The sequence below is a fragment of the Homarus americanus genome, unplaced genomic scaffold, assembly GCF_018991925.1.
Source record: "Homarus americanus isolate GMGI-L3 unplaced genomic scaffold, GMGI_Hamer_2.0 scaffold16712, whole genome shotgun sequence".
In the NCBI taxonomy this organism is placed as follows: Eukaryota; Metazoa; Arthropoda; class Malacostraca; order Decapoda; family Nephropidae; genus Homarus; species Homarus americanus.
The window spans coordinates 498,115-522,354 of NW_024757794.1; the positions used below are offsets into that span (position 1 = coordinate 498,115).

General features: G+C 45.4%; 1 protein-coding gene and 1 long non-coding RNA gene across 5 annotated transcripts in view; one reads left to right on the forward strand and one right to left on the reverse strand.

Moving 5' to 3' along the window:
- The window catches only part of LOC121857795, a 31,033-nt gene extending 13,827 nt beyond the window's left edge, over positions 1-17,206 (forward strand). For 2 of the 4 annotated variants that reach the window (XM_042354012.1, XM_042354014.1), the window contains exons 2-13: positions 1,172-1,387; positions 1,720-3,358; positions 4,649-6,696; positions 6,899-7,065; positions 7,458-7,538; positions 8,052-8,172; positions 8,738-8,835; positions 9,179-9,748; positions 10,046-10,272; positions 10,795-10,906; positions 11,443-11,686; positions 12,102-17,206. In XM_042354012.1, the coding sequence (XP_042209946.1) occupies positions 1,172-1,387; positions 1,720-3,358; positions 4,649-6,696; positions 6,899-7,065; positions 7,458-7,538; positions 8,052-8,172; positions 8,738-8,835; positions 9,179-9,748; positions 10,046-10,272; positions 10,795-10,906; positions 11,443-11,686; positions 12,102-12,244 (5,666 nt within the window). In that variant the 3' untranslated portion in view covers positions 12,245-17,206. The remainder of the gene's footprint in view (positions 1-1,171; positions 1,388-1,719; positions 3,359-4,648; positions 6,697-6,898; positions 7,066-7,457; positions 7,539-8,051; positions 8,173-8,737; positions 8,836-9,178; positions 9,749-10,045; positions 10,273-10,794; positions 10,907-11,442; positions 11,687-12,101) is intronic. The other 2 variants (XR_006087273.1, XM_042354013.1) reach the window with 2 other exon arrangements.
- On the reverse strand, positions 1,087-16,027 carry LOC121857796. The gene is made up of 3 exons (XR_006087274.1): positions 15,959-16,027; positions 12,929-12,931; positions 1,087-1,116 (listed from the first exon to the last, which is right to left on the reverse strand). It is a non-coding gene; the product is annotated as an uncharacterized LOC121857796 (long non-coding RNA).
- Positions 17,207-24,240: the final 7,034 nt, after the last annotated feature.

Here is a 24,240-nt window from a genome sequence, read left to right on the forward strand (position 1 = left end):
AGTGAGGGTCGAAGGGGAGGGTGATAACACGAGGGACCACTCCCCTGTCTGTTGACGTGGGAGGGGAGAGGGGAGAGACAGGTGGTGCATGGGGAGGAGGGGAGAGACAGGTAGTGGGGGAGGAGGGGAGAGACAGGTGTGGGGGGGGAGGGGAGACAGGTGGGGGAGGAGGGGAGAGAGAGAGGAGAGACAGGTAGTGGGGAGGAGGGGAGAGACAGGTGGGGAGTAGGGGGGAGGGAGAGGGAGGTAGTGGGGAGGAGGGAGAGACAGGTAGTGGGGAGGAAGGGAGACAGGTAGTGGGGAGGAGGGAGAGACAGGTAGTGGGGAGGAAGGTGAGAGGAGGGGAGAGACAGGTAGTGGGAGGAGGGCTGGGGAGGAAGGGAGACAGGTAGTGGGAGGAGGGGAGAGACAGGTGGGGGAGGGAGAGACAGGGTCTAGATAGCAGGCATAGTTCAGGTATCATTTATCGATCTGATAATTAGCGGTTACGCTGTACTCTTTCTGCCTCACCACACGTGTGTACCTGTGTGTGTGTGTGTGTGTGTGTGTGTGTTTAAAGATATCCTCAGGTTAACTCTTAGTAATAAAGTGTTTTGGCATTGTCCAGTACAGAAGGTATTCCTGTGTGGTGGTAATTGTGGTAGAGACAGTGGTGGTCGTAGTGTAGTGATAGTACATGTGGTTTGTGGTGGTGGTAATAGTAGTAGTAGTAGTAGTAGTAGTAGTAGCGATAGTGGTACAGGACATGTAGGTTCCTAGGAACGATCTTGTTTACATTCGTTCACTGACCCAAATTTTATCGTTAACCTCCCTCCCACCTCCCTCCTCCCCCCCTCCCCACCTCCTCTCCCACCTCTTCTTCCCTTCTCACCTCCCCCTTCCACCCTCTCACTTCCGCTTCTTCGTCCCACTCCCCTTCCCATCCTCCCCCACGCACACACACACACACACACACACACACACACACACACACACACACCACACAATACCGAGAATAATACACGTAATTATCGTACAGCTGGTTATAATGGTCCGTTAAATGAACACGCCACCAACACAACAACTACCTTTAATTATGACATTTAGTGCTCTCTCTCTCTCTCTCTCTCTCTCTCTCTCTCTCTCTCTCTCTCTCGTATGTGTCAACCTGTAGCTGTTCTCTCTCCAACAGTGATGGAGGATGATGATGTGATAGAACCGACCCCAGTGGTGGTGATGGTGGGGCCCTCAACACACCAGGTGATGGGGTTGGTGAGTGTCCCGCTAGAAGGCAGCAGTGGTGGTGGCGGCATCTGGCGGAGGGACACCCAGCAGGAGGGTAGTGGTGGTATGGTCAGGTTCAAGAGAGAGTACAGCCTTGAGGACTTCCTTCTCTGGATGCCTTCTGGTAAGATAATAAAGACACAGTGAACTGATGTTGTCACTCCTCACCCACTGTGTCCTGGGTTCAGTTACTGGCCCGGGAGAGTGTGTTGGTTACCCGGTTTAACACTACCAAACATGACAGGTTTACAGACTAACCCCCCGAATGGCTAGTGACCTGATAAGGGGTGAATTGATACAATAAACGACTGTATATACCCGTATCTACAGTCTGGATTCACATATCAATCAGTTAACTGGCGCACACTACACCACTGAACCTCTGATGTAAACACATACTCTCAGTTGTTGTTATTAATGGTTGTGTTATTATTGATGGTTGTGGTTGTGTTATAGGAGATGGACCGACGGAGGAATGGCAGCACCGCCCTCGGGACACCTCGTGGATAAAAGGCGACGTGATCACCACTACCGTCTTCCTCACCACCACCGTGTACACTACCGTAGTTCAGCCCAGCCTCACCACCCTCTCCACCAGGTACTTGTCTGCCAAGTCTCCTCCAGATGATTTCACCTCCAGCGGCACCAACCCCAACCGGAACTCAGGAGGCAAGGAGCTGGGGGATGGATCAAGCCACGACTCCACCAGTACCACATCTAACAACGACAACAACTGTATTAACCAGACCAACTTGCTGGCACGACCCCAGAGTGACCACCCTCAGTCACGACCCCAGAGTGACTACCCTCAGTCAGGCAGTCCTACAAACCAACTCCCAGGCACCTCCTCCTCTTCCTCCACCTCGAGGGAGAAGAACAAGAGAGAGAAAAATGAAAGTAAGGAGACTAACTACGTAACAGTGACCCGGACAATCACCACACCTCCCCCTACGCTCACCACCACCCACCCCTCGGAGGCTGTCTACGATGCTACAGACCTCGTCCGTCCCTCCATTGAATACCCTGGACCGTCTGCCACCATCGTCAACCCATACGCCACGCCTATCATCTCCTCGACACATCTTCCAGGACTGACAGTCACTACAAAACTACCCCCAGCAGCAGGAGAGACAACCATCAACACCCAGCCATCACTATCTTCCTCTACTGACACATTCATCCACATTACACCTACTGCAACGCCTGGAGGAGGGACTAGAGGAGAGCACCCTGAAGGTGGAGTAGTACAGGGCACTCCTGAGTTACCGGACCCCACAATACTTACTGCTGCCCCCGAGACTTTGAGTAATGAAGAGTATCCAACCCCTGAGACGGTGACACCATTCTCTAGTCCTGGCGGTGTCACGCCCGACGTCGTTGTGCCAGTGGGATCGCCAGGAACTACCACTGAAGAGGACGTCTCAGTTACCACAGTGGCAGAGGACCATAACACCCACCACCATCAGGAGGAGAGACGCCCCTTACCCAGTGTAGATATCACAGTTCCTAGTTTTCCTGATACTGAGGCAACAAGAGGAGGCGTTGCTACAGAAAGCACCAATAATGACGTGCCTGACGAAACAGAGACTCGCCCTTGTGTAGAAGGTTCTCCTGATGCTGTAGATGATCACACTCAGGATTCACCTGACGAAGTCGTCCCTATCACCACCCCTTCAGGTCTATTTACTCCTTCCCCCACAGGACTGGACCACCCTCCTCCTCCTCCAGACACCTTCCGGCCAATGTTTGAGAGGAACACTACCATCTTTCATGAGATAGAGTTGTTTGATTTGACAACGCCGCCATCTGACCGCAATGAATCCATCTTGTGGGGAACCGACACAATGGATGATGGTAACACAGCGGATGATGGTAACACAGCGGATGATGGTAACACAGCGGATGATGGTAACACAGCGGATGATGGTAACACAGCGGATGATGGTAACACAGCGGATGATGGTAACACAATGGATGATGGTAACACAGCGGATGATGGCAACGCTGCGGATGATGGTAACACAGCGGATGATGGTAACACAGCGGATGATGGCAACGCTGCGGATGATGGTAACACAGCGGATGATGGTAACACATGATGGTAACACAGCGATGATGGTAACACAGCGGATGATGGTAGCTGGATGATATGGTAACACTGCGGATGATGGTAACACGGCGGATGATGGTAACACAGCGGATGATGGTAACACAGCGGATGTTGGTAACACAGCGGATGATGGCATGCGGATGATGGCAACACTGCGATGATGGCAACAGCGGATGATGGCAACGCTGCGGATGATGATGGCAACGCTGCGGATGATGGCAAGACAGCGGATGATGGTAACACAGCGGATGTTGGTAACACAGCGGATGATGGTAACACTGCGGATGATGGCAACGCTGCGGATGATGGTAACACAGCGGATGATGGCAACGCTGCGGATGATGGTAACACTGCGGATGATGGCAACGCTGCGGATGATGGTAACACAGCGGATGATGGTAACACAGCGGATGATGGTAACGTAACCTTGACAGTCCCTATGTTTGTTTATTCTGAATCGGTGGACCAGGAAACTGGTCTGGTGTTTAACATAACAGAAAGTGAATCTTTACCACCAGTCCAAGATACCAGTGGTGGTGACGGAGGTTTAGTGATCAGTGTTCACCCTCTGCCACCCACTACTGTCTCGGCTCAGGACTACACCACTATGGCCCCTCCTGATGAAGAGATAGTCACACCTGTCCCTGAAGGCGGAGTAGTACAGGGCACTCCTGAGTTACCGGACCCCACAATACTTACTGCTGCCCCCGAGACTTTGAGTAATGAAGAGTATCCAACCCCTGAGACGGTGACACCATTCTCTAGTCCTGGCGGTGTCACGCCCGACGTCGTTGTGCCAGTGGGATCGCCAGGAACTACCACTGAAGAGGACGTCTCAGTTACCACAGTGGCAGAGGACCATAACACCCACCACCATCAGGAGGAGAGACGCCCCTTACCCAGTGTAGATATCACAGTTCCTAGTTTTCCTGATACTGAGGCAACAAGAGGAGGCGTTGCTACAGAAAGCACCAATAATGACGTGCCTGACGAAACAGAGACTCGCCCTTGTGTAGAAGGTTCTCCTGATGCTGTAGATGATCACACTCAGGATTCACCTGACGAAGTCGTCCCTATCACCACCCCTTCAGGTCTATTTACTCCTTCCCCCACAGGACTGGACCACCCTCCTCCTCCTCCAGACACCTTCCGGCCAATGTTTGAGAGGAACACTACCATCTTTCATGAGATAGAGTTGTTTGATTTGACAACGCCGCCATCTGACCGCAATGAATCCATCTTGTGGGGAACCGACACAATGGATGATGGTAACACAGCGGATGATGGTAACACAGCGGATGATGGTAACACAGCGGATGATGGTAACACAGCGGATGATGGTAACACAGCGGATGATGGTAACACAGCGGATGATGGTAACACAATGGATGATGGTAACACAGCGGATGATGGCAACGCTGCGGATGATGGTAACACAGCGGATGATGGTAACACAGCGGATGATGGTAACACAGCGGATGATGGTAACACAGCGGATGATGGTAACACAGCGGATGATGGTAACACAGCGGATGATGGTAACACAATGGATGATGGTAACACAGCGGATGATGGCAACGCTGCGGATGATGGTAACACAGCGGATGATGGTAACACAGCGGATGATGGCAACGCTGCGGATGATGGTAACACAGCGGATGATGGTAACGTAACCTTGACAGTCCCTATGTTTGTTTATTCTGAATCGGTGGACCAGGAAACTGGTCTGGTGTTTAACATAACAGAAAGTGAAACTTTACCACCAGTCCAAGATACCAGTGGTGGTGACGGAGGTTTAGTGATCAGTGTTCACCCTCTGCCACCCACTACTGTCTCGGCTCAGGACTACACCACTATGGCCCCTCCTGATGAAGAGATAGTCACACCTTCTGTCCCTGAGTTCATGTCCACGACGGGGAGTGTTGAAGCAGTGGACCCCATACCTACAGGTGATGAGGTCATACAAGAGGGCGATAATACCACAGTTTGGGAGGGCGTCTTCATCTATGAAACTTTTACTTCTGACTCACCAACTTCAGAAGTGTTCACCAGTGACTCTCCTCCACCACTAGAGTCATCACAGGAAACTCCCACTGAGGTTCCTGAGACTATTAGCTCGGTCATATACACAGACCAACAACTAGATGTACACGAGTCCTCTACACCATCATGGGAAGGAACTACACCATCACAACCTTCCTCCACAGATGAAGAGTTGACAGTGTTGACCCACACAAGTGTTCCTATAGCTTCCACGACAGCCACAGCCCCAGTCTCCATCACTGTGTCCTTTACCAGCTCCAGGGAGCCCGGGATGATCTCCACGCCCAGCACCACAACGCTGCCTGTCATCCACACCACAATAAAGTCCGTCAGTCTGTCTACCACTACTGAGAAGAGTTCTTTAACTTCTCCTGCAGGAACCATACCAGCAACTCCCCGGATGACGGAACATATTACAGGACCTCAGTTCAGTTCACCCAGTCCCAGCAACAGAGCTACAGTTCCACTTGATCAGAAGTACTGGGTCCGGACAGTGCTGGAGGGGCCACCTCCACAAGACAACTCCTCTCAGCTGTACTGGGCCAAGGTAGAGTCCGATCTAAGTGGGGTCTATAGACTGGCCTATGAGCGCAAATTTGCCAGACTGTACAAAGCGCAACAAAGAAAAGATGTTGATTTGCTTTATAACACTAAGATTGATATGGCTTTTGCCTCTACTGAGTCACCCAGCGTGACCACAATGAGTGACCTGTTTGAGAATTACACCATAATCATCGCCAGGGGGAAGAGAGATGTGACGGACTCACCTGCCAGTAAACACACACGACCCGTGAGGACACTTTTAGCAGACGTCAACGCTCACGCCGAGCCTCCTAAAAGGTTCAGGACTGCCCCGGGACTCCTGAGAAGGAGAATATTAGTCCCTATCCACACTGTGGCAGTGAAAGATGAAAAGCCAGTGAGAAATATAAACCAGAAAACACTACACGTGATCACACCTTCTTACAACCCACACACTCGCACCGCAAGACGAAAACGTTGGCTTGAAGGTTATGTTAAACATAAACCAAAGTCACCTGAACGAATGCAGTCACTTTATACATCACAGGCACGCAGGAGGCGTACTGCAGCCAATCAGGTGAAGGTGCGCCTCCAAAACGTAACCTACGACAACACCACAGACCTAACGGAGCTGGTATACACCGTGTTTGATGGCGAGGAACCTATACTGGCGACGGAAGCTGTCGTCTACATGTCCGAAGTGAACGACATGGAGATGGCCATAATGATGGACCAGGTGGTCAAGATTAAAGCTGAAGGTTAGTGTTAACATCTACAACATTCTCCTTCATGATGATTTAACCTGTGGTCATGATAATTTAACCATTTGATTAATATGATGTAACCTCTCGACCACATTGATTTAAAAGTACTGGTTCATCTTATTTAAGGAAATACTTCTTCGTTTTTCAAAGGGTAAAGCAACTGATATGTGTCAGCTCATCACACCTCAATTTACAGAGTATCTACGTGGTCCATCGCCGCCACAGAGGCAGGGGACTCTGGTGTATGGGATCATAGGGGGTGTGGTGGGGACGGTGATGCTGCTCGTGTTCCTCATCTGGCTCAGTGCCTTCCTCTACAAAAGACACAAGAACACTAGAGAAGAACTACGACCGGACTCTGAGGTTAGTCAAGGGATTTATGGTGTATCTAGCGCGCACTCACACACACACACCAAGTTGCTTAATGTACTTTGCTGAAGTTACGAGTTGATGAAAGTTTTAATTTCAGCGATTAATTACTTCAGCTGTTTTTAGGGGACATGTTGCATTCACTGTTGACAGCATCTTATTGAACACAGTCAATTGTTTCTTACGTGATTTTGAGTTCATCCACCTTATTGTATTAAAGTCAAATATTGTCCTTTTTCCTTGTGAATTATGAAGTACGTAATCTATAACTGTCATAGAGAGAGAGTGAGAGTGAGAGAGAGAGAGTGAGAGAGAGAGAGTTATGATATACAGTACTCGTATATTTTCTGCCTCCCTCAAATAATTCCCCACGTCATCACCCACAGGCAGCATCACCGAGGAGTCAGCTGAGCACCAATGCCTACACCGGTCACATCAACATGGGCTTCACCCCCAGGGACGAGAAGGTGGGTCTAGAGGCCTGTGTACCGCTGAATTCTGAGGAGGGGGAACATTAGGTACAGTAGTTCGTGATTTATATGTTCCTCCACTCCCTGTTTGTACAAGTTAAAAAAAATAAAGGAACTAGAAGAGAATAGGGTGGGTTAAAAGAAAGAGAATTAGACATTTGAAGAAAAATAGATGTTCCTGCCTCTCACTATTATGTCCTGGGTTCGATCTCCAGCCTGGGACAGATATGAGAAGGGTGTTATCCAGTGTGACCTTACCAAACACGACAGGTTTTCTCCGAGTACTCTAGTGGTGACCTCCTGTACCAACACTAGACAATACCATTCATAACATAAGTAGTAAAGAATAAACCAACTGTCCAAATGACAAGTAAGCTGATAAGTTATAGAAATATAATGATAAGCAGTTTAAAGAGGAATAAAATGATAGTTTTATTTTATAAGTGTTTTTTGTTGTTGGTTTATTGTATTTGTGGTGGTGTGACCTTACATGACCTGGTTCTCTCCCAGCTAGAAGCAGTGCCGCTACCTTCGACCTCCCGTGACCTGGATGATGACCCGTGTTCTTCCTCTCCTACTGGGTCACATGACAGCCTCATCAGCAGACCCAAACAAGGTCTTGTGTTGACAGGTTTACTCAACTGTTATACTGTGGATGATTAATGAACACTTGTGATGTCATCATTGTCATCTTCAGCCTCTATTTATCAAGTTACATTAAAGCCTATCAGTGTTTCATCTTTGGTCATCACCTTCATCATCATCATCATCATCATCATCACCACCACCACCATCATCTACCTCATCATCATCATCATCACCAGCCTCCATTATTTTGTCTCAAGCACTTCCTGCCCATTAAACTTCTTAATTTCATCCGACCACTTGACTCTTGCTTGGAGCGATGTATGACACAGCTTTCATGTCACACGGATCATGTTGAGTATTAGATGCTTCATGTACAGTACTTGTTTAGTGAGTTTTATGTCACCTCAATTTTTTTCAACACTCAAAAAATATATCCATTGATTTTCTGGTCAGTATGTCAGAGGTCAGGACCACTGATCATTGTTCTTTACATGTTCTTCAGTATTCACACAACCAGTTTGTCCATTTGGAAAGTTTTTCTCTTGTAAGACATAACTGCCTTTACTGAGTTTGAGTGTTTATCATAACGACAAAATTGTGACTCACAGGTCCATCACTGGGACGCCACCACAGCCAGGAGGAGGAAGACGACAAGAAATCAGGGGGTGACTTTTCTAAAGATGAAGATTATAACATCACAGAGGAGGTGAGAAGCAATCAACTAATGATAACTTTTTGTACACACATATACCAGAGGATACATATTCTGGTTGTCCTCTCTCACACCAGGAAGAGAGCCTGGGATTGTCTGCCTCTGAGAGTTGTAAAGACACGGTTAATGAAACAATTAGAGATGGATTATGGTGATACTTGGTATGTGGATGTATCACAAGATGTCACACTTGTTCTGTAATCATCATGTACTAACAGCTTTACCTGCAGTTATTGCCATTAGGATTTAATTGTGGTTTGGCAGAATCTGTACTTAATTCTCTTCTCGTCTCATTGGTCTTGATAAGTTTTACTGAATCTCTAACGATGTCACACAGGTAACAGACGGTCGCCGGCTGGAGAAGCAAGGAATGTCAGTAGAAGAACCCCTGTACAGCTCCCCCAACCCTGTCAACGTCCAGTACCAACCTTCTCACTCCATCGACTCCAAGTACGACACTACACACTCAGAGTTGACCTCAAGTGACCTCCAATATGACCTCACTAACCAACTGATATCCAACATGAAGCAGAGTGCCGATAGGTTCACTCACAAGGACAAGGGCTCCATCTTCTTGCCTCCACCGCTCCTCCCACCTCCCAAGGGCTTTGGCAAGGCTCAATATTCACCTTTCATCCCAGGGACGTCCCTTCCTAGGTTCCTGCCACCACCAAGACTTCATAAACAGGCACATATAAAGCTGGGTCAAGGTACTCCTTCTCTGATCCAGGCTTATGACTATGACCCCGAGGCGCCTCCCATCCCTCCCAGAAACTACACGCGGGAGGAAGCCGACTTGCCACCCCTAGGACAAGGCCACACATCCCCACTACGTCCCCAAATGAAGGATGCCCAGGTGGAAGCCCATGTGGAGAATGAGGCTAATGAATCATCTGGGAGCATTGAGGTGAGAGAGAGAGAGAGAGGTCAGTTTAGTAGCCAGTGGATGAAAATGATCTTCATCTTCATTAACAATATGCAACTTAACACTACCAGTCTCCAATCCCTCTATGATCATGAGCTGCCATATAATATGTTGCCCTTCCCCTTTCTTTATGAAGTTATCTCCAACAAGCCCTCCCCCTACAAGTTCTTCCTCATCAGGTCCTTTCTTTACTAGCCTTTCCACCACAATATATTCTCTTGTACTAACACATCTGCACTAACACCTCTCCCACAAGCCCGCTAACAATTACATCTACAGGAGAGAGTTCGGCGGACATCTGATTCGTCAACACATCCGTCAGAGTCAGCTGGGTCAGAGGGGAGCAGTGCTCCTCACATAGGTCGTCTCCGTCGCCGCTTCCATGACCTCCTAGATGATGCCTTCTCCCTCTTGAATGGCCAACGCCCTGGGGATAAAGTCACCCCCCTCACAAGCCCATCCCCAACCAGGACAGGTCGATCAAGGTCGGCAGCAGTGCACCACAGGTTAGAGAAAGTAGAGTGATGTGCATAGTGATGGAGTCAGTGTCCTAATGAAGCCTTTAACCAGCTACTATATCTGTTAATGCACATACTTCTCACATCCGTGTCCTGGGTTCAGTCCCAGGCCAGAAAAGATATTAGACATGTTATCCAGTTTAACACAACCAGACATTGCAGGTTTTCTCAATGTACTCTGATTTTTTCATGTTCTAACACTGGGTAATGAAGGTTGTAACAAAGTATCAAAGAACAGACCAACTCCCACCACCAGCTAGTAAGCTGATATGTAGTGAATAAATACAAATGAATATAAACCCAAGTTAAACATAACATTAATCAAGTACTCTTATACCTGTTAATAATTTGCTCCTTTCTAACATTACGGGTATTTTCATTCCTTTATAATAAACTATTGTGTTGTTACCTAATCTGTTCTAAGTAACAAAATGTAACTTAACTAAACTAACCTAACTTATCCAGAACTAACTAGACTTATCCATGTTAACCTAACCTAACCTAACACAGGGGCCCAACTCAAGAGGCGGTGGAGGGGGAGGATAGTGGTGATGGTGCTGGACGTCCCTGGTCAGCTGCTGCAGTACACACTTCCACCACCACTGCTTGGAGGAACAACCAGGTGTGATGCATTTATGTAAACACTCTAGACAGTATTAGCTAGACAGAGATTTTTATGTTCCAGTCTTGCAGTTTTCACACCATTGTAAGAAGGGCGTTCAGACACCTCGATGGTCCATCCCTTGTAATGCTCTTCAAAAGACTGCCACGCCTGCACTAGGGCACCTCAGTTACCCAGAGATTATTAGAATGCATGCAGTTGCCTAGCTTTTACTATAGGTGGACAAAGGATGACTTTATAAACACCTCAGAAGGCACTACTCAATCAAGTATTCATACCTGGAGCTGGGGGATGCCCGCCTCACTCATCCTGGCACTCTCCTATTGCTTTCTACTCTTGTCTTCTAACATCTCTCCAACATTAATTACCTTCTTCCTTTGAGGTTTATATATTTTAACTCTTGATTTAACAAAAAAGAGAGAGGAGTAAAGATAAAAGGTGGATAGTAGTAAAGGCCATGGATGGAGAAACAAGGAATATGTAGCTGCAAGATTCTGCTGCTATATCTTACAATAACACCAAGCTGTATGTTGCAGGTGGTGGGTGTAGTACCACTGGAGGACAGTAACACATCACCTAAATCTGCATGGGGAGATGGTGCTGGTCGATATGGTGGAAGACCTGGTAGTGCTCGACCTGGTAGTGGAAGACCCGGTAGTGCTAGACCTGGTAGTGCTCGACCTAGCAGCGGAAGACCTGGCAGCGGTCGTCCAGGCAGTGGTCGAAGTGCACGAAGCATCACCCCGGTCAACCATCCACCTTCACCAGATCGAACAGATGGTAAGAAAGTCGTACTAAACTACCTTGACCATTGAATACATTTTTAACCCCCAAAATATCAAGAGCTGCCTGGGTGACTTAGCTAGTAGACTGCCAGGAGCCTCATTATAAACTGTGGCTTATCTTGATAATGATATGGATCTTCGAACACCCCCAAGAATCATTGTTGTTGCATTAAGTTCTTATTAACTCATTTTATTTTATTTGTTCATCATTGGTGTTGTTCCTGGTCTATTCTTGTCTTGTGGGATCAGGCTGAGTATCACTGAATCACTGCTGAAAATAAAGGATCTGATGGCTTTGTTGACTTGAATCTATTGAGCAAAATATCCTTTGGACCAGAGTGTGGCAAGTGTTAGTCCCTTTGTTCTCTCCATAACATATATAACTTGCTGATAGAAGATTAACTTTCCAGGTGCATATGGAGGATCAGAGGAACCTTTGGACCCAGACACAGGCCTGCGCTCTTCAGACCCTGCCGTCCCTCTCATCAAGGCCATCAAGGAGGAGCTGAGACGCTTCAAGTCCACCATCAGTACCGAGTCCTCCAACATCTGATGAGGCTTTTAACATTAACCCGTAAACAGTAGCCATCATCAGCAGAAGTTAGCTACAAGGACAGCCGCCATCATCAGTGAATGTCCCATTTCCTTACGTTCCTTTAATATGTACAGTATATGAAAACGAAGTAAGGAACTTTTAGCTGCTGGTTAAGGGTTAGGTAATACAGCACCTCCCAAGGCAGTCAGCTGTGCTGGGCAATTCACCATTCCTACATCGCACAATGATATCTTTCTGGAAGGTACATGAGACAAACATTCACTCTTGGAATAAAAAATGTCGGGCATTTCCATTCTGTGGTAACGATACATTTAAAAATGAAATTCCAGATTACTGTGGCTGGTGTTCCCCTTCACCTTGCAATGACATTATGGAAGCTACGCCATATAAACATTGTTCATATAGTATGTGCCTAGCAGACTTATCACAACACTGTGTTCACAAGAAGCCTCAGAGAATTGTAAATTTCTTACAAGTGGGCAGTACAATCCTCCTCCAAGTGACTAACTCACTGTGTATCCTCTAAGTAGTTGTTATATGTACAGTAGTGGTCTACTTCAGAAATGTAGTACTACGGAAAGTCTTGTTAGGTGCAAGTAGTAATCTCCGTATTCTTTTTAAATGCGATGATTTAATTTAGATACGCAGTACTTTCATGGTTCTTCCAAATCCCGCGTGGACGTCCTTTAGTGTAACAAGATAATGGCTGTTGTTGAAACTTGACTGCATTTATCTAAGCACTAGTGGGTTACCTTACCATGTTTCAGTTGCTTTGATTTTAAGTCGAGCTTTATTCCGTAGATTTGAACATGTAAGAAATGAGCTGAAATGAGGAGTTTTTGGTACTGTACATTCTTAGTCCAGTTATATGGACTTTGAAATTGAAGAAGACTTTTTTCAATATATGGCAAATACCTGTGGATGAACCTAAGAAAACATGAACACTTTAACCCACATAGAATTACTGAGTAAACTTATAATAAGTTTGGGAACCTTGGCAATGATGTTGTTGTAGTTGGCAGAGAAGTGAGGAATGTCCTCGGGTATGAACTTCCAAGAGAAGGCAGTGTATGGTTGGTTAATGATGGTGTGATGATAACCACATCAACGTGTCATCAAAACCTAAGTCATTCACATATATCTAAAGAAGAAGAGACATACAGTATCTGCAACACAAGTATCTGTAGGTTGTGGTAGAGCCTGTAAAATAATAACGCATTGGGAACAACACGACAGGGGGACCAAGTAAGGATGTCTGTCTGTATGCGATGGTTAGTTCTCTCCGCAAACTCTCAGTTGTATTGAAGTGATGAGAGACCAAACAAGTTTTATGTCTTCAACTCTGACAAAAACAATCACATGGTAGAGACTTGAGTAGACTTAAGATGATCTGAAATAACTTAGAGAGAGATGTATGACTGAGGAAATATATAAGTCTGGTTTTAGTGTACAGTTTTGTGGTGACAATAATGTATGTTACTATGATGATTATACTGTACTGTTATACCTCTGTGACAGTTTCATATCAGGTTGTGTAGGTCATAGTAAACGTATCATTGCCTTTTTATTACTATTCATAGGTTACTCCTATATAGACCATTTTTCTAGATATTTATTGGAATGCTGATGTTATCTCTTCATAAAACTCCAGCTCGTATTTTGTGTGTCAAGTTAATTCGATTTAATTGTTTAACATCTGTCACAAGCTGATTTTTCAAGACTATTTTTAAGATACCCATTTGTATAATATATGAGTGTTGATGATAGGCTTAACCTCCCCGGGCAAGCTCTACCGATCATTAGTTTTACCATTATTGATTTTCCTTTGTGAGTTTTTAATGTTTGACAAATGTTGGTGTAATATTTCTTTTTGAATTAAACCTTTATGACCATTATTCTGTTAGCTTTGGTGGTCACCTCTACACTATGTATAAGAACATTGCCAGTGGAATATATTAATATACTGTACAGGGTGTCCATAAATTATGTGACTCATTATAAAACTTAATAACCTCAACAAAATAATACTGTACTGTAGATAGTGCACAGGTGGAGATCTACTGAGACAAGGATGATTCTAGTACTGTACTGTATTGTATAATAAAACCAGTGACTTGGAACAATCTGCCCGACAGTGTTGTGACAGCACCAAGTGTGAGCTCATACAAGACCAGACTTGATCAATGCTGGAGCAGGTTCAGGTACATTCAGGAGCCAGTGCATGCCCAGCACTTGCCAACAGTGTGTAACAGAGACGTGACCAACCACCCAAGTGGCTAACGAGTTGATCAGTGGTGAAGAGGATAAAAGTAAAAGTGTTCTGTCTATAATGTTTTTAAGGTTATTAAATTTTATAATGAGTCGGATAATTTATTTGATTGTTTTTCAAGTGACATTTTTCAAAAGTAAGAATAAACTTTGCACCTTGAGCTCTGCCTCTTCTTTTATATTTCATCAGTTCCATTACTTGATCAATTACTGTTACAACAATTCATTTAATAGCTTTTTATATTTTTTGTTTTTCATATGCCAGGTTATTGTGCCAAATACTGTACTGTCTACCTTCACTATTATCCTCTGTTTCCAAGTAGAGTGGACTTTTCCCTTACATATACTGAGGCAGTGTTTGTGAAGGTCATCAATGGCTGTCAGTCATGTGCAGCTTCTCTTATACCACTGATTAATTATTACTATTATTATTTAAGTTATTATTATTATTACAGGGTATTATTATTATTATTAATACTATTACTGTATTACTATTATTATTATTATTATTATAACTACTAATTTTATTGATATTGACTATAATTTCAATAATAATACATATTTTATACTGTATTAATAATGTTTGGCAGGCAGCATCTGTCATGTTAATATCAAGAAACATTTTACTGTATGAGGACAAAATACTTCCGTACTGTGCTATCATGTGTGGGATATCAACGAGCAGTTCCAGAAATGACTTCACCAGCCTTACCCCTTTATGGGAACTGTTATCCCAATGTCCAATTTTAATGTAGTTTGGGTTTAAAGGTTATATTATACAGAGTGTCCATGATTTATCTGTAAAACTTAATAACCTCAAAGCATTATAGATAGGACAGGATGCACAAGAGGAAGTTTACCGAGATAAGAAAAAACTGATGAGGTTTTTGCCAAGTAATAATATAACTGGTGTGTTCTTTCTTATAGATTTTTTAAGCTCTTAAGTTTTAACATCAGTCAGATAATTTATGGACACCTTTTTTAACATTCTTGAACTTTCATAATTTGACAGCAAATTTGGCTTTAACTGAATTTTTTTTTAATCTGTCCAGCCCATTCCCTGTGAGTCAGCCTGCCAGACACTTGGTCAGAGTCATAATTTTCTATGGACCAAAGTTTTATGTCTTGAGAGTACAATACTGTTCTGTAGTGGACTCACTGTTAGGCAGAAAATCTCTCAACAGACAATATTTTGGATGCAATTAGTGTACAAATATGTGTAACTCGAGTTAGGCAGATAAACTTTTATCAAAACGTTATATATAGCTTAATGAAATACTGTAGAATTTTGTAGGAAAACTTTAATTTGGGTGTACAGCAAACATAGCATTTTTATGATATTCTCTTCACTCTTACAAGCCTGGGTGGCACTTTGGTGTCTGGGATCAAGAGTTATGCACAGTTTCCCTTCATTCACTGCCATGCTTTCTCTCTCTCTCTGACTTGTGTTCCCCTTCCTCAATAAACTTTCAAGATATTCATTCATCCATTAATATACCAAGAGGAAAATTATATAGAAATTTTGGATCAAATGAAGAGCAGGAGAAATATGGGGACAAAAGGAGGGAGTGTTGCAAAACAAGTGTAAAAAATTGCAGGAAATGGTTATACTGTACAATAAGTAGGGACACTAAACACACCCAGTACAGAATGAATCCTAAACCTGTACAGTATTTCTAAGGATAAAATGGCACTCTGTAATGTGTAGCTCACTCCAGCCTTTCCTGCCTAACAGTTGATATAAAACACTGTAGAATACCAGCACCAAATAAATATGTATTTGAATGCTGAACAACTTATTTTAATTTATTTATTTTTCTCCATAGAAATTATTACCATTGAGTTTCTTTGTCTTTCTGTCTGTCTGTCTCGTGCTCTGGTGGAGACTTGCTGGTAAGACTTGATGTTAACATCAATATCATTATTCACCTTCTGTTGTTAATGTTTCTTCAAGCTCTCTACTCTTCCTGAGCTGTTAGATTGTTCCAACTTGATCATCTGAACTCTCTTTAATATAAAACCTAATGTTTGTAGCCAGTCTTAATAATGAGCTTTATAAAAACATACAAATGAAGACAGGACTGAACACATTAGCTCTTCTGTGATGTTCATTCCTAAAATGTATTTGGTGTTCTGACCATCCAAAACCAATATCAACAGATGCTTAACAAACCACTGGATTCAAAGCTTCATCTACTGTTTTTTGTTTAATATTATTTTGGGGTTAGTCTCTTCAAGTCTAAGCATTTGAATCTTATTATTTCATAGGGAAAGGGTCCATGTATTGTTCTTGGTCAATAGTGCAGTATCCTATAATTTATTTGAGCCATAGTTAACATGTATTCCTGTCTTGCTGATAATTATCATATTCCAAGGAATAGTAATCCCTACTATCTCCCTGTTAACGTGTGTAGCACTGGTAGGTGAACAGTATAAATCTTTTCCGTCCACAGTTTAACACCGGACACACTAACCCTATGTACTGTACTGTACTCAATGACCAGTTCGACGGTCAGTCTTGCTTTCTTTACCTGCATTAATCTGTATCACCTGACAATCACACTGTTGGGCATGTGGTCTTGGGACAACTGACAATTGTATTTAAAAAGTGATAAGAGAGGTTGGTCAAGGTGTCTGAAGGACATCTTAATGTAATTTATATTATCTTGGATAAATAAAATGTTTAGATTATCTGTGACTTTCATTAATGAGTTGGCTTTCAATCAATATTTGAAAAGTACATAAGGTACTGTATACTATGTCAAGATTTACTGTATACTAAATAACCAACAAATTGTTTATTAGAAAATCAAAGTATATTTGGTTCATGATAATACTTATTAAAAAATTACAATGATACAGCACAATCAAAGATAAGCTTATGCACTAGATTCTCAAAACATCGTACCAGTATATAATTTTGTTCTCATAATTACACCGTATATGAGAGAACCATCCAGTAGCCTGCAGCACCATCTTCACACACCAGCCGCTTCGTCTCACCGGCTGTTTGTTTGGCTATAAGCCGAATTAGTGTATTTATTTATATTTATTTTACGACACTTTAAACACTTCACGACACTTACAAACACTTAATACACTGAGAAACACTTAAGGATAATGTGTAGTCCTCATTACCTCGTGTTAAGAGAATTGAACTACTGTCAGGGGCTTGGCTGGATCTTTGTTTAAATGAGCTTCATATAATCTCAAGTAAAATTTGACATAAATCATGAAACAATAATAATTTAAAATATAACACATAAACGGTGATATTTTCTGTTTATTCGTCACTTAATTTTTTTTAGTATTATTATATTATTCAAGGTCTTATTTGACCAGCCAGCCGCCTCACTTGCTTCACCAATTGAAGAACAAATGAACACTCCTACACAGCGCTCTGATAAAATAAACGCCTGTGTGCTCTCTCCACTTCAAAGTAATTACAGACTTGAGTACAGAAGAAACTAAGTGCAGTTTAAAGGGTCGACCACAGTATCCATGGCCAACCCATTATCAGGATGCAGGTATGTGTGGTATTATCATTATCAAGCCTGCTAGTCCTTACTATATAAAATCAGGAAATATAATGTCATGTCTGATTCATACTACGTCATACTAATTCTTTTTGATATTGGAAATGAATTGTGTGAGCGACGGCAAGTTAAGAGGAGATGGCACTAGGCTATCCGAGATACTTGTTTGAAGAGAGTTCATATTATTTCTTTAGTGTCTGCTTAGTTATGTCGGCAAACATATAATTATTGTAATGGTAATGTTTATCTATCTACATGACAATATATAACATAATGGTTTTAGTGGTACAATAAAAGTAGGAATATAAAGTAGGTATTACAAAAATATTAATTATGTGGTATCAGTCAATATCCAGTGACTCAATTTTTTATGCAATACTACAACACGCCCGCCGCCCCCCTCTCTCTCCTTCCGTCCTGTGGGAGGGGAGGAATGAAAGACGGAGGGGTGAAGAGGTCAGGTCACAGTAGGGGGATCACATAACACGGGTCAAGGAAGGAAGTGTCAACAAGGTTGTTCCGGAGTCATCTTGGGTCAGTATCGCTGCCATTGTTTATCTACACCACTGACCTCTGGGCGGGGGGTAGGGGTGAGGAGGGTAGGGAGGTGAGGAGGGCGGGGTAGAGAGAGGGGTAGGAGGCGGGGAGAGAGAGAGAGAGAGAGGGCAGTAGGTGTTAAAATCAATCAGTCAGACAGGAGGAGCCACCTGTTTATCAAGCTGCAGTAGGGGTAGGTGACGTGTGTGTCGCCACTCCTCCTCCCCATTCTGGTTCCGGAAGTCTAATAAGAAGGGAGGGGAGTAGGGGAGGGTGTTGACAGCTGATCACGTCCATCCTTCATCCCCCACCTCTCCCTACCCACCACTGAGAACACCACCATCCCTCCCCAGTCGTCCTCCCCCATCCCTTCCTCCCCTAGACAAGTAGAAATTCCTTCCTTCCCCAACACCCCGACCTTCCCCAACACTCGACCTTCTCCCCCCAACACCCCGACCTTTCTCCCCACCCTGACCTTCTCCCCCAACACCCCGACCTTTCCCCAACACCCCGACCTTCTCCCCCAACACCCCGACCTTCTCCCCCAACACCCCTGACCTTCTCCCCAACACCCCCGACCTTTCTCCCCAACACCCCGACCTTCTCCCCCAACACCCCGACCTCTCCCCAACACCCCGACCTTCTCCCCAACACCCCGACCTTCTCCCCCAACCCCTGACCTTCTCCCCAACACTGACCTTTCTCCCCAACACCCCGACCTTTCTCCCCAGCACACCCTGACCTTCTCCCCAACACCCCTGACCTTTCTCCCCAACACCCCGACCTTCTCCCCAACACCCCTGACCTTCTCCCCCAACACCCCTGACCTTCTCCCCAACACCCCTGACCTTCTCCCCCAACACCCGACCTTCTCCCACAACACCCCGACCTTTCCCCCAACACCCTGACCTTCTCCCCAACACCCCGACCTTCTCCCCAACACCCCGACCTTTCTCCCCAACACCCCGACCTTTCTCCCCAACACCCCGACCTTCTCCCCCAACACCCTGACCTTCTCCCCAACACCCCGACCTTTCTCCCCAACACCCCCGACCTTCTCCCCCAACACCCCGACCTTTCTCCCCAACACCCCTGACCTTCTCCCCAACACCCCGACCTTCTCCCCCAACACCCCTGACCTTCTCCCCCAACACCCCGACCTTCTCCCCAACACCCCGACCTTCTCCCCCAACACCCCGACCTTTCTCCCCCAACACCCCGACCTTCTCCCCCAACACCCCGACCTCTCCCCCAACACCCACATGTAAACGTGAGAGGTGAGGGCGATAATCTCTAGTATCAGGAGAACTAAGTGGGCAGCCAACCAGAGAGATAATTAACTATAACTCCCACGTCACCAACCATAGAGATAATTAACTATAACTACCCACGTCACCAACCAGAGAGATAATTAACTATTACTACCCACGTCACCAACCAGAGAGATAATTAACTATAACTACCCACGTCACCAACCAGAGAGATAATTAACTATAACTACCCACGTCACCAACCAGAGAGATAATTAACTATAACTACCCACGTCACCAACCAGAGATAATTAACTATTACTACCCACGTCACCAACCAGAGAGATAATTAACTATTACTACCCACGTCACCAACCAGAGATAATTAACTATTACTACCCACGTCACCAACCAGAGAGATAATTAACTATAACTACCCATCACCAACCAGAGAGATAATTAACTATAACTACCCACGTCACTAATTGGCTACCTTACGGATAATTACCCTCCCCATCTTCTCTCACTCTCTACTGTCTCTCCTAAAAACAACAACAATAATAATAATGATCCTTCCTGTAATCACGCCCTCACCCCCACCCAGACACCCACCTTACACCACCCACCCACCTTACACCACCCACCCACCTTACACCACCCACCCACCCTACACCACCCACCCATCCTACACCCACCCACCCACCCCCACCACCCACCCATCCTACACCCACCCACCCACCCTACACCACCCACCCATCCTACACCACCCACCCACCCTACACCACCCACCCATCCTACACCACCCACCCACCCTACACCACCCACCCATCCACACCTCACCCACCCACCTTACACCACCCACCCACCACACCACCCACCCATCCTACACCACCCACCCACCCTACACCACCCACCCATCCTACACCACCCAGACACCCACCTTACACCAACCCACCCACCTTACACCACCCATCCTACACCACCCACCCAACTTACACACCACCCACCCATCCTACACCACCCAGACACCCCAACTTACACCACACCCAACCACCTTACACCACCCACCTTACACCACCCACCCACCCTACACCCACCCACCCACCTTACACCCACCTACACCCACCCCACCCACCCTACACACCACCCACCCATCCTACACCACCCAGACACCCACCTACACCACCACCCACCTTACACCACCCACCTACACCACCCACCCACCCCTACACCACCCACCCATCCTACACCACCCACCCACCCTACACCACCCACCCATCCTACACCACCCAGCACACCCACCCTCACACCACCCACCCATCCTACACCACCCACCCACCCTACACCACCCACCCATCCTACACCACCCACCCACCCTACACCAACCCACCCATCCTACACCACCCACCCACCCTACACCACCCACCCATCCTCACACCACCCACCCACCCTACACCACCACCCACCCATCCTACACCACCCACCCACCTACACACCACCCACCCACCTACACCACCCACCCACCTACACCACCCACCCATCCTACACCACCCACCCACCCCACACCACCCACCCATCCTACACCACCCAGACACCCACCTTACACCACCCACCCACCTTACACCACCCATCCTACACCACCCACCCACCCTACACCACCCACCCATCCTACACCACCCAGACACCCACCTTACACCACCCAACCACCTACACCACCCACCTTACACACCCACCCACCCTACACCACCCACCCACCTTACACCACCCACCTTACACCACCCACCCAACTCTACACCACCCACCCATCCTACACCACCCAGACACCACCTTACACCACCCACCACCCACACCACCCACCTTACACCACCCACCCACCCCACCACCCACCCATCCTACACCACCCACCCACCCTCACACCACCCACCCATCCTACACCACCCAGACACCCACCCTACACCACCCACCCATCCTACACCACCCACCCACCCTACACCACCCACCCATCCTACACCACCCACCCACCCTACACCACCCACCCATCCTACACCACCCACCCACCCTACACCACCCACCCATCCTACACCACCCATCCACCCTACACCACCCACCCATCCTACACCACCCAGACACCCACCTTACACCACCCACCCACCTTACACCACCCACCCATCTACCCTACACCACCCACTCCTCCCTATCGTGTCTCTTGTGATCGTTTTCAAGAGAGTCTGGCAAATTCTTCCTTATGATACAACGGAATAAAGGTGGAAATAGTCGTAAGGATATATAGGCTATAGGTACCATCTTAAAATAGACCTTACGAGACGGTGAAATAAAGACGAAAATTATCTATAATCCACTCAAAATATAGTCTAGTATTACAGTCTAAAAGGGATCTTATGTTAAAGAGAAATAAGGGTTGAAATTACCCTAAAACCATTCTAGTTATGGTAATTAGTTAGGGTTATACGGGTGTCGTAGATCATTGCGGGGATTAAAAAGTCCAAATAAACACCAGAGTCGTGGGAAGGAGGAAGAGGTGGGAAACTCTTTAGGTTCACGCCGCCATCTTTGTTTTTAATGGGAAATGAGAGACCTCGAGCTTAAAGTATTTTATGGGTTTTTACTACTGTTACTTGAGCCTGTTATTATTATTATTACTATTATTATTATTATTATTATTATTATTATTATTATTATTATTATTATTATTATTAATTATTATTATTATTATTATTATTATTATTATTATTATTATTATTATTATTATTATTATTATTATTATTATTATTATTATTATTATTATTATTATTATTATTATTATTATTATTATTATTATCTTGTACGGGTAAGGGAGACGTGAGGATGGAACTAACTGAAATACTATTATACTATTACAGGAAACTAGTGACCAAGTCCAATATGGAGACGTCATTGCCTTAAGACTGTATTTAAGACGTAACCTGATGCCTCTACTTGTGCACACAGTAAAGAAGAGAAAAATAAATAAACGGAAGAAGGTCTGAGAATCACAACTGACTCTCACCACCCATGAGAAACACGGACAGGTGTAACTTAACCCTAGCTTACTGCCTCTCTCTCTCTCTCTCTCTCTCTCTCTCTCTCTCTCTCTCAACAACTGGGCGCTAGAGCCAATTTGTCCCTCCCTCTTTTTTATCCTCTCATCAACAGCTGGGTTGAGACTTCCTAGTAACAGCTGGCTATAACACCCACCTTTTTTCATTAACAGCTGGGCTAAGACTCTCCCTTCAACAGCTGGGCTAAGACTCTCCCTTCAACAGCTGGGCTAAGACTCTCCCTTCAACAGCTGGGCTAAGACTCTCCCTTCAACAGCTGGGCTAAGACTCTCCCTTTAACAGCTGGGCTAAGACTCTCCCTTTAACAGCTGGGCTAAGACTCTCCCTTCAACAGCTGGGCTAAGACTCTCCCTTCAACAGCTGGGACAGGCCTCTCCTCCCACCTGTGCTAGACAAGTTTCTATCCCTCGACCGTAATTAAGGCAGAGGTTTATACCTACGGCTGCCTGTCTGTGCGTGTGTCCGTACCTGTCCGTCCGTCCGTGTATCCGTCCGTCCGTCCGTGTCCGTCCGTCCGTCCGTGTATCCGTCCGTCCGTCCGTGTCCGTGCATCACATAACTCACCCTTTGTAGTGTTACGGTAATTGTCGGTTTTAGGTTAGGTTAGGTTAGGTTGGGTTAGGTTGGGTTAGGTTAGGTTGGGTTAGGTTAGGTTGGGTTAGGTTAGGTTGGGTTAGGTTGGGTTAGGTTAGGTTGGGATTAGGTTAGGTTAGGTTGGGTTAGGTTAGGATGGAGTTAGGTTAAACTCTGGACCAGCATTATTAAATCGGGTTCGGTGAGGTGTTAAGTTCGAATCTCTGCTTTACTTAGGCCAACCAACAGCTGGTGATGATTAACCTTGAAAGAAGCCGCCTCCCCCCTCCACCCAAACATACTGTACATACATACATACCACACATACATATATCGTCTATATTTTAATGTTTTAACCTCATTATTACTTTAGCAGCAGCACCTAACTATAACCTAACCTAACCTAACCTAACCTAACCTAACCTAACCTAACCTAACCTAACGTCCTGGTAGCTACATATTTACTATTTCATATTTCCCGGGTGTTGGTCAGCTGTAGGGCGTCACGTGATACACCAGGATGTGAAGCTCTTGTGACGCCCACACACACACACCTGCTTCTGCTCCTGCTAGATAGTATTATTATTGCTAGTAGTAGTAGTAGTAGTAGTAGTAGTAGTAGTAGTAGGAGGAGGAGGAGGAGGTTGACACACGTGTTTCCAGTATTTATACAGATAATAACCATTAACCTTCACTAGTGCCTCCAGAACACCCTCACCATTTACTAATTT